Here is a 12,145-nt window from a genome sequence, read left to right as displayed (position 1 = left end):
TCGGGCTGTGTGGTCATTGAAATCAGTTTCTCTAAGGATTCTTCTTGTGGTTTTGGGATGACTGATCTTCCCAAGGATTTTTTCCATTTTGTTGCTTAAAGCTGGAGCACTTACACTAATGGACAAAATAAAAGGTGTTCGCTTAGCTGTTACTGGTTTTTGCCCAATTTTATTAAAACCATTACTTTTTTTTTGATATTTTTATATATTTATGATGAAGGGGAAATAGTAGAGTAGCTTTATAAGAAAATGGCATTATTCCTTTGTTGATTTTGCATTTTGGACTACTAATGTCATTAAATTTACTTGGCCAATAAAATAGGTGTAAGTACAATTTTTAGAAAATAATTGGTTTTTTCGAAGTACTTATCATGTCAATATAGCATTGGAGAGTTTTCAATTTTATCTTCCTTCGAACACCATAAATTGAAAAGAAGAAATTATTCAGAATGGGGCCTAGAAGCCACTGCACCGATGTGGAACATCGAATGTTAAAAAACTGCATGATGAATAAAAACCGCACAGATTCACACTGTCAGTATGTTAGGGCGATCGTAAAATTGTATAAAAAATGCTGTAAACAAAAAAATTAAAAAAATACCTGATCGTCCAAGAAAAACAGACATGATCGATGATCGCCGTATACTTCTCATAGCAAGAAAGGACCTTTTGTGACTTGACGACAAGTTGGACTAAGAATTAGCTCGCGGACAATTTGGCATCCATTAGGAAATACAAGGACGCAAAGGAAATAAATATACTTCTACGGAAAGTCGATATACAGAATAGAAAAGTTTTGTCGCTGAACACAAAAGTTGATTAATACGAACCTTGCCGAATAGAAGCGGAAAACCATGGAGGATATACGGGTTATTAAAAACCCATAGACCAAACTAAAATTTTTTGTTTTGAATTTTATAAAAAGGCTTAAATTAATTGATCAGCACTAAAGCACCAAAGTATAAGTGTCAGAATTGGTCCGTTTTGGAAGAATTTAGCTGATTGTAATTATTTTGTGTAGGTTTTTCATTTTTAAACAAATAATAAAAAAAAAACAATTTATTAAACTGCAATTTACGGATATTTAACTCATTTTTATTGAAAAACATGCCTCTAAGTGAGTACTCGAATTAACGAAAAATTCAATGTAACGAACAATGTAAATAATGTGTTCGTTATTTCGGAAAACTACTGTACTTAGGTCTAACTCGCGCACTCAATACTTGTTTGGCGGCTCACATTTATAACAGTATTCACTTTGCATTCGAAAATCGGAGCCAAGCTGTCGCCGCTAACTGTAAACATTTGTGCATCATTTTGGCTTCAATTGAGATCTGCTGTACGCAAATTAAAAAAGCGCATAAACGCGAGGCAGAATTCAACAATGAAATATGTATATATAAAGAAGCTGTGTCTATACTCAAGCAAGCAAAATTCACTATGGAAAGCCCAAAAGTCCGTGAAGCCACCAGTCGACTCCAACATGCCTATACGGGACTTGGGTGGAAATTGGGCTCGAAGTGACGAGAAAAAGGCTGCTTGTTTTGCAAATCACCTAGAAATGGTATTTCAACCAAATTGCCCACAGAATAACTTCAAGCTGTCAATCTTACCTAACACAGCAAATGAGTCGCCCGAGTCCTTTAAGACTTCACCTTCTGAAATCATTAGCATCATAAAAGAACTTAATCCAAAAAAGTCGCCAGGACATGTTAATATCACCCCAAAATTGCTAATTGAGTTACCAAATATTGCTGTAGAGGTGCTCTCTTTGCTGTTCAATGAAATTCTAAGTTTCGGATACTATGCAATTTCGTGGAAAAAGTCGCAGATTATCCTGATACATAAACCTGGGAAAGACTTGACACAGCCGTCTTCATACAGATCAATCAGTCTTCTACCCTGCCTCTCTAAAATATTTGAAAAGGTGCTACTCTCAAAGATGTCTTCTTTTCTCCACGAAAATAATGTAATACCAACGCACCAATTCGGGTTTCGTTCAAAACATAGTATAATAGAACAAGTAAATAGAATAACTAAAGAAATTAGAAAAGCATTCGAACATAGAGATTACTGTTCAGCTATATTTCTAGACGTAGCTCAGGCATTTGATAAGGTGTGGCATGAAGGGCTCGTATATAAGATTAAAAATATTCTACCTTTTGAATTATATAAAATATTGGAGTCATATTTAAAAAATAGAAAATTTATGATAAAGTAGGAGACTTCATATCTGATGAACGATAAATAAGGCTGGTGTACCACAAGGCAGTGTTTTAGGCCCAACTCTGTACATCATATATACTGCTGATCTTCCAACAGCTAATAATGTTTTGACATCAACTTTCGCGGATGACACAGCTTTAGTGAGCCGTAACAAATGCCACATCAATAATATTAGCGGAGCACTTAAGATCTGTCGAAGAATGGCTAGCCAACTGGCGTATAAATGTGAATGAACAAAAGTGTAAACACGTTACATTTTCGCTAAGACCAAAAATGTGCCCGGCAGTAAAAATGAATATTCTAGTGCCTGAAGCGAATGAGGTTACCTATATATCTCAGTATTCACCTAGATAGAAGGCTTACGTGGAGAAAACATATATCTAGTAAAATAACGTGCATGAAGATAAGAGCTGCAAATTTAAATTGGCATTTAAATAAAAACTCTAAACTTAGCCTAGACAACAAAGTGCTTTTATACAATGCGGTCATAAAGCCTATTTGGAGGTATGGCATTCAACTGTGGGGTACGATCTGTGCAACTAATACAAAGGTTCCAATCGAAAATTCTTAGATCAATCACGTGCTCATGATGGTACATTCGCAATGAAAATGTCCATAAAGATCTTGGTATCCCTATGGTAAAGAAAGCATTAGAGGACAGCAGATTGAAATATATAGTATCTAAACTCCGTGATCACCCAAACCCATTGGCTGATACTTTTGTACATTCCTGCGATATGCCTGCTACTAAAGAGCAACGTTTCACAAATACAGCTCAATCACTTTTTTGAGCTTGTTTAGTTTTTTAAATAGATTTAAGATTTTATAACTTATTGTTAGGCTTAAAAACAGCAGATTCAATAAATAAAGAAATAATGAAAAAAAGTTTGGCTGTGAGCTTGTATTTCGGTATACGAAATGTTTTTACTTAACGCATGTAAAAATAAATATTTATTGCGTTTTTTTTTACATATATGTACATAACCAATAAATTAGTATAGGTTTTTAATATCGAAATATGGAACGTATGCGCGGTTGTTCTGAAGAGGACCAAGGAACTCGTATGCCCCGTTTAATCAATGTACGATTAATGGATAAGGCGTACGTTAAATTATATTCTAGTATCAACTATTTGATAAAGTGAAATTGTTTATGAATTATTTCTGGCAACAACGATTGTATTTTAAAGTTAATGTCGTCAAGATCAAAACATTTATTGAACCAGGTATGTAATTATTTTGTAAGTTCGAGAATATACTTCAATAATTTTGTTTCGTGAACAATAGATCACAAATGGTTTGGTATATTGATGCATTACGTAGACGTATTTGGTTGTAGTTCTTTTCTACCGCTCCCAATAATAATATTTGTGCTGATGGATCCATTTGAAGTTGTACGCGATGGAAGTGTTTCAACATTTTGCCATAAATATGATTGTTTTCTAATCTCATCGAAATGTTCACTGTATTCATCAGCTTTACTGATTTGCAATATATATATACAAAAATTGTGACCTTGTCAATATAGCTGACAATTAACCACAGGTCCCTTCCGTACCGTCACCATGTGTTTCAAATTTAGTTTGTAGCTTCTTTATATCCATCTTTTAGTCGTTGGAGTAGTCTCATAATGATCATCCATAACACCAGCTTTCTCATAGTGTCAATGATTAAGTGTGATAAGTTAAAATAGAATATCCTAGATCAAGTTATCGCTTGACCAACTGGCCGACTGGGCACACTGATGGACTTTGCGACTAATATCTAAAATATAGGCTTTCTCTCAAGTTGGACCAAATTGCAAAAATGTGCAAAATTTCATTATAATCGCTTAACAAACTTTTTTTGAATTTTGAAAACAAAAACTAGATTTGGATGAAAAATTACTGCAGAATGTTAATAATATTTCCACAAAAACTAAAAATATAGCATAAACACACGCAAAATCCGTATTCGTACACCCCTAACTGATACCTGTAATCAATAGCATAAATTAAAATTAGTACTTAGTGAAATATAATTTTTGTTCCATAACTTCGTACAATCGCCTTTGCATTGATTTCCACAACTTTTTCGTAAGTTTTGGGGACAACTTCTGACACTTATTTTACAAAGTTGTTCCCGTCCCTAATATTGTAAATTGTCAACACATTTTTAACGATAGACCATAAATTTTAAATAGGATTTATTTCTGGGCTTTGCGGTGTTGGTTTTAGGTAAAATGGACAGTAGTAGAAGATCCAAAGACGGGTGTCCAGCACTGTATGTTTGGAGTCATTATCTTGGTGAAACAGATATTCACCCCCAAACTCAAGATTATCTGCACTTTGATTAAATTTTTGTCTTAAAACCTCACTGAATTTCTTGGTATTTATTATTTCAGTGATGGGAACAAGTTTTCCTACTCCAGTTGCAGAAAAAACATCTCCAAAACATGACGGGAAGTCCACCGTGCTTTGGTGGACAACAGAATGAAACGTTGAATACGGATAATGCATAATGTATGCATTTCTTCATTCATATATAAGCCGCATAAGGAGAATGATTATGTTTTTCCAATTTCCCCTTAAGGACAAGTGTTTTATTTTTCTAAATCCGCATACAATATTCTGCTCAAATAGTATGCGGCGAGGCGAGGATGGATAATGTGGAAGATAAATGGATAACTACGTCAATAATTTTCACATTTCAAATAATTTACTGTGAAAAGCAGTCAACTTCATTCTGTTGTAATTCATTCTATTTAAAGGCAACCGGAAGAGTCACCGCAAACTAAAATGATCACAGAAAACTATTATTTCTTCATTGGAGCACTTATAATGTGATCACATATTATGAGAATGCTTTGCGGCACTGAAACTAAAACTGTGTTATTCTTCTTTTTCACCTTTTCAGTTTCGAACTAAATATCTACTTCCTATTTAAGCAAAATGCGCAAAATTACAATAAAAGAAAACAGAGAGGTAAGGTGTCAACATGAAACTAAATAATGTTGCGGTTAAAATGAATCTGACTTGTTTTCAATTTTTCTCTTATATTAACTTATATTGTAATAAGATATTACTTCGATCGATTTTTATACTCTCGCAACATATTGCACAGAGTATAATAGTTTTGTCCACATAACGGTTGTTTGTAAGTCCTAAAACTAAACGAGATAGACATATGGTGATGTATACCAAAGTGATCAGGGTGACGAGCAAAGTTGAAATCCGGATGTCTGTCTGTCCGTCCGTCCGTCAAGCTGTAACTTGAGTAAAAATTGAGATACCTTAATGAAACTTGGAAGACGTATTTCATGGCACCATAAGAAGGTTCGGAAGGTAAATGAGTTCGAAAATGGGTGTAATCGGACCAATGCCACGCCCACAAAATTGCAATAACCGAAAACATATAAAAAGCTATAACTAAACCATAAATTTAGCTATTTAAGTAAAAGTATGGTATGGAGGATCGCGCTATGAAGAGACATATCTGGATGGAATTTTTTTTTTGGGTAAGTGGGCATGGCCCCGCCCCATAGTAAGTTTTTTTGCATATCTAGTAAACTACTAAAGCTATATCAAGGAAACTTTCTAGAGTCGTTTCTTATACAGTTCAAAAATGGAGGAAATCGGATTAAACCATGCCCACGCCCTCCCATACAAAAGTTATGTTGAAAACTACTAAAAATGCTTTAATTCAGTAAGGAAAACCACCAGACACCTTAAATATAAAGATGGTACAGAAGAGCTGCACTCAAAATGCTATACAAAATTTTGAATTTTAGAGGGAATATGTTTCTTCTAATAATATGTCTCTGTGCCAAAAATTAGTGAAATCGGGTCATTACTTCTCCTAGCTCCCTTATACCTAATATTAGGGCTTTCACACTTTCAATGGACTTTATACCATATATATGCCAAATATGTGAGTCAAATTGTTATTGCGAGAGTATAAAATGTTCGGTGACACCCGAACTTAGACCCTTACTTACTTGTTTTATTATAACATTACAGCTAGTTTCACTGTACTACTCTTGAACATTAATAGAAACGGTTATACGTATGCATTAAAATTTTTTGAGTGAAGAGACGAATTTTAAAAGAAGTAATGGAGGACTAAGTTCGGGTGAAACCGAACGTTATAGATATAGATAGATCGCAGGAAGTATTGACCATTTTTGCACTCAGGCACACTATTAGATGGAACACATCTCCTTTGAATTTGCGGTAAAAAATTAGCCACAAGCTCTAAAGTCCTCAGGTTCGATATCCGGGGCCTACTTCATATGTTTTCGGTTATCGTCATTTTGTGGGCGTGGCAGTGGTCCGAATACGCTCATTTACAATCATTTACAAGGATGCGTCAAGTTTCATTAAGATATCTCAATTTTATTCAAGTTGCATATTGCACAGACGAAGGGGTGGAAAGACAGACAGACATCCGGATTGATTTACTTTAAGAGTACTTAACTCTTTGGTATATATAACTCTGTATCTAACTCGTTTATTTTTGGGTGCTTAATACATGAGTTTCGAAAGAGCAATGGTGTTTTCTAATATAAGCCCTGTTGGCCTGTTTTTGTCCTATCCACGCAAATGTCACATAATTCTTAATTCTCAATTCAATTCTCTCAGTGAATAACCAGAATTTTCAGAATTGATTCGAGCTTTATTATTTCTCTTAATAAATAAAATTTTTTTCCTTTTTTGTAAACTTTACCACGCGTTTATCCCTAAATTGTTGCAAACATTTTGAAATATACATTTAACAGAGCAGATGTTAGATTTTAAAATAAGAAAGAATAAATAGTGAATTTACGATAAGCTTTATTCGTTTTTTTAGATATACAATTTAAAATATGGGTTTATTGGATAATTAACTTTTTTTTTCTTTCTCATGAAGGGATATTGTTTTTGTGGCAAATAACGTTCTCCATGGCCTTAATGTAGTTTTTGCAGTGAATAAATGTAAAGTTAGAGAGAGTGAAGATGTAAAACAGAGTACTTGACTTGCTTGCGGAAAGAAAATCCAATTTAAGTGTATGTCCCTTGTTTTGATATTTGTGACATCGGGTGTAAAAAGTGGATGGTATGAGTGGTTTGGCGCATTAGTGGATATCTTTCTCAAACATACTTAACATTTGCCACATTGCAGAAAATTGAATGAAAATTCCGGGTGGTATTTGAAGTAATTTGGGAGAACACATCCAGCATGTTTTTAATTGAGAGTTTTGCAACCCTCCTTTTCATGTTAGCACTAATGTTTATGGAATCATTGCCGTTCTAGATGGACAAAGAAGAAGGGATAATGATACTTTTTGCTTTCGTCAATCAAGTGCTGTTCATTTTTATACTCTTGGAACTTGTTGCCCAAGAGTATAATAGTTTTTCTAGCTGATGATGTTAAAAAATTAAAACTATTATAATTCTTTATCCAACTCACCTCTCCACCAAAAGTTTTAAAACTATTAAAATATCTAACCAATAGCGTTAGATGTAATATAATAGTAATCAACAATAAGCGATCTTCTTATAAATCTAAAAATGGATTTTTCTGACAATATATCAAATTAAGTTGAGTTGATGAATTGCGATTCTCATAAGGGTAGCTGGTATTAAAAATTAGTACTCTCAGTTCACAACTTCGCATAATACTTACATATGTGCATACATAATTAATATAATGATTTCATAGCCTCATTATTTGAAACTAAACTAAGCAGACGTCTTATATATGTATATATGTAAGTATGTATCTGGATCCAAGAATTTGCAAGAGTAATTTATATTTGGTTTCGGCCAAAACTGGCTTTCCCTTACCTTTTATACATATGTATGTATGTATAAATGTATATTACTTCTATGAATTCATGTATGAATGGATAAGAATTGTACGAGGCAGAAATTTGTCTGTTTTGTGTTTGTCGGAGAATGACAATAAAACAGTCCATCAAGACCATAATTAGAATGATTCCCAATGGGTGTAAGAACTAGAAGTCAAAACATAAGTTATAAGTGATTTGTCAAGTGATATTAAATCTGAGTTTTGGTATTTGTATACGGGGCTAAATATAATATGCTAAATTATAGTGAATGGATCTAGAATTGAATACATCGCACATTGTAAAAGCCTGCAAATACAAGGAAATTTGCTTTAAGTGAAAGGAATTGCGATAAGAATTGATTTGAAAGTATAGATTGCTAATCTGTCCAAAGTACAAACAATTTCAGAAGTGGGTGCAAAAACAATATATAACAACAAATATAAATTACAGTTAAAACTTCAATGTATTTACATGTAAAATTTAGTATTACTGTAATGTAGTCATAAATTTAACTAATTTTACATACTGAAATATAAAGAACGCTTTTTATTGCTTCATATGTATGCATACATATACATAGGTACATACATATGTAAAAAAGTAGTAGAGGTAGCAGTAGTCTTGAAAAGTTATATATAATTTCAAAGAAACCAAGAAATATTACTATTTTTAATGCAAATATATATGGTATTTTTTATGTACATATGCATGTACATTAATCTAAATAAAGGAGTACATTTTATGTCCACTGCATGCTAGTTTCTGAGAGAGTTTCTTTTATTGTAATAGATAATATTTCCCCACAAATACCATTACTAGTAAATTCGTAACTGTTATTTCAAACGAAAATATGTATGTAGTAGTTACACATATGTATAGTATATTAGTTTATCATTATATGTATACATATACATATGTATAGTATGTCAAGAATGTGTTTTGACAAGAGAAATATGAGGGAAATATGTTCACAGAAACACAACAAGAAACAAGAAGAAAGTCAAAACATTCTTGACATAGTGTATATACATACATATATAGATTTCTTTATTTTAATTAGTGTTTAATTTAGTTATTTTTAATAGTAAATCATTACTGTTTCAGTACGCCAATGATTCTTACTAGGAAAAACTCTGTTGGTGCAAACAGTGATAACTGTTACCGTAACTCTGCCTTATATTCAATAGTTTGTTGAATTCCGTCGTAGCAGTGGCTGTAACGCCAGAAAACATCGCGAAAATTCTTGAAATCGGGTTTGGTGGTGGTAAAAGAGCTTTGCGAACTACTAAATTTTTTAAGCATTGTCTACTAATTCAATTTTTATAATTTGAAGATTTATTATATACTCACCATCGCCAGATAAACTTCCTTGTGAACTGTGGTTGTCTTCTGAAAATAGATATAAGAATAACTTTACTTTATACATAAGTAGTAAATAAAAATAAAAACATATTAAATTTCCGAACAGCTACTTGCTACTTGCGATCGCAATTCACTAAATTCACTGCTATTTACATAAAATTATCGCAGTTGATATATGCGATTTTTCAAACACTGTGAAAATCACGACTAATAGAATATCGCTCATCATTAGTTCGGTATATTACACATGTAAAATGAACTGTACTCAACCATGCCCACTTGCCCCATATGTATGTACATAAAAGCTATTAGGAGACGGGTCTCGTTCACTTTCGAAAAATTGTTTAGCCACATACTCGTATGATCCTTCCTTCTATGATCCACTGTACCAAGTTTACTTTTATAAATGGTTTGTTGCAGTTATACTACTTTATTATTTTTGATTAACGGTTTTTGTGGGCGTGATAAGACACGTGTACTATTAATATACATACACATGTACATGTATTGATTATTATTCATGTTACAGCCTGTATGAAAAGAGGGATGGACGGACAAATGAGCGTACTGAGAAACATGCGAAATTCAATTCACCTCAGTATTATTTGATCAGTTTTATGTATATAAATCTATATTTATTTCGATTAGTTTTAGGTGTTACAAACGACTGAGAGGTGAACAAAACTATTGTATTATGTGCATCATTACATATAGATCAATTGATTTGTGAAATCGATCTAAATTGTTTCTAGTTAGTTAGTACTGGGGTTTTTAGTACTGTATAACTTTACTAAACTATGTTACGTATTTATTCAATGTAGATCTTCGAAGTTAATTTATATGTATATATATTGGCCAGTATTTAAAAAAATAGGAGATATGATTCAGGCCTTCTTGTAACAACCATGTTATGAATATTCTGATTTCTACAAGTTCGGAAGTGAAGAACACCTTAATTTCTGGTACCTGGTTGATATACATATATAGTCATATTTCGCAGTATAATAATAGTTCATAAGAGGTTCATAATTTCGCCTAATAGCGATCAATGATAATATATAATAATAAGTTGCTGGTACTCACCGATAGATGTTTGGACTTCATTCATCGCGTTTAACCACTCTACTGCCGTTTGCTGCATGAAGTTTGCTGTTGAATTTGTTGAAGATCCGACGTTTATCGCATTACTTGTTGTTATAGAACTTGTCTCCAAATCATCATCACACCCACTACTACCATTGTAAATATTTAATTTGTGTACTTGAAAGCAAAATATTTAAAAATATGAATGAGAAATATTTGTAACTTTTTCTTCAAATTGTTATTCAATGAGATGCCTATTAAATATAGAAGGATAGTGTGACAAGATTCCAATATTTCGGTTTGGTAGATCGCCGATTGAAAGTACGGGGGATAACGAATGTAAGACGACTTTATTCTATATCTACTAGTATACATATCAAACAGTGATCATCAGCCGGTTATCCTGGAGAAAAAAGAAGGCGAAACCTATCCTATTGGCCAGAAAGGTTATGGCCATCATTTTCTGGTGTTAGCCGATTTATATCATCTACATATCTGAAAAAGTACAAAACGGATGCTAGACTCCATTGTGCCGACTTATTGGTCCGATTCGGACAATATGAACCGATATTACCGATTTTCGGTACCGAAGGACAATAAAAACTCACTTTACTTCATTACATTTAATCATTATTTTGAGTATATAAACCCTTGGTCATGATAGGGAACTCATTTCCTTTAAAAATCATGATAAGCGAAGCAATCTAGCGGTACTTTATTAAGTTCTCCAATGCCTACCTTCCCTATAATGAAATGTTAACTCCGTTATCTCTTGAACATTTTATATAATAATAGTTTAAAAAAAAGAGATCTAGAGCGCAACCTACCACCAAACAACTCAACCACATTGTTGATCTTGTTTTAAATAGACATACGATTTTAATACTTGTTCTTAAATAAGTCAATCCAACGAGGAGATTCAATAAATAAAGAAATATTGATGAAAAAATGTCAATCAAATGGATACTTATTCAACCGATGGAATACTGCTATATAAAACATCAGATTGCAAGAAATTAAATTTCTAAAGAAATATTCATTCTGAATATAAGGGTTACATTGACTTTTTGTATCATTATGAAATTGTGAATATGAATATGTAAAAATTCGTTCCCAAATAGTTTATTCAAATTTACCTTTATTTTTCTCATTATCACTTTGAATGGCTTGCGAATATGGATTTTCATGTTGATGGGTTTGTACTTGAGCTAAATGTGAATGATGATGCGCTGATGTTGCTGTTAAGGTCCCAGTTGGTGAAGAATGTAGGTGAAGTGCAGATGTACTGTTTGACAATGTATGTGACGTTGTTTGATGTAAATGCTGGAGATGATGTGAGCTTGAGTGATGACTGTGATTCTGTCCTGCAGTATTATGGTCACATATCACTTGTGATAATGAACTGGTACCATGATTGACTTGTGATGTTTGTAATTCCATGCTGTGATTAGCAATGGATCCTGAAATTATAACAATCATAATAGCAATAATTTTATATTTGAAGTAATTAATTTTAGGAAAACAATTACAAATATGCAGTAAATAGCATTATTTTGATACAATTCAATTTACAAATATTAATTAAAATCAGAATTCTTTATTTAACCTGATATATTTAGGTTATGTAAACTACTAATTTTCTTGAGATTAATGACATCATCATTTC

At 32.7% G+C, this 12,145-nt stretch overlaps 1 protein-coding gene across 1 annotated transcript in view; it reads right to left on the bottom strand.

Moving 5' to 3' along the window:
• LOC105219658 (paired box protein Pax-5) overlaps nucleotides 1-11,936 on the bottom strand; it is a 61,415-nt gene extending 49,479 nt beyond the window's left edge. Inside the window, exons 1-3 of the mRNA XM_011195946.3 lie at nucleotides 11,616-11,936; nucleotides 10,480-10,656; nucleotides 9,385-9,423 (exon numbers count right to left, since the gene is read on the bottom strand). Of these exons, the coding sequence (XP_011194248.1) occupies nucleotides 9,385-9,423; nucleotides 10,480-10,656; nucleotides 11,616-11,919 (520 nt within the window). The 5' untranslated portion in view covers nucleotides 11,920-11,936. The remainder of the gene's footprint in view (nucleotides 1-9,384; nucleotides 9,424-10,479; nucleotides 10,657-11,615) is intronic.
• Nucleotides 11,937-12,145: the final 209 nt, after the last annotated feature.

This window comes from Zeugodacus cucurbitae, chromosome X (genome assembly GCF_028554725.1).
Source record: "Zeugodacus cucurbitae isolate PBARC_wt_2022May chromosome X, idZeuCucr1.2, whole genome shotgun sequence".
Taxonomy (NCBI): Eukaryota; Metazoa; Arthropoda; class Insecta; order Diptera; family Tephritidae; genus Zeugodacus; species Zeugodacus cucurbitae.
The sequence above is the reverse complement of the archived record's forward strand: the minus strand, read 5'-3'. Positions and strand labels throughout refer to the sequence as shown.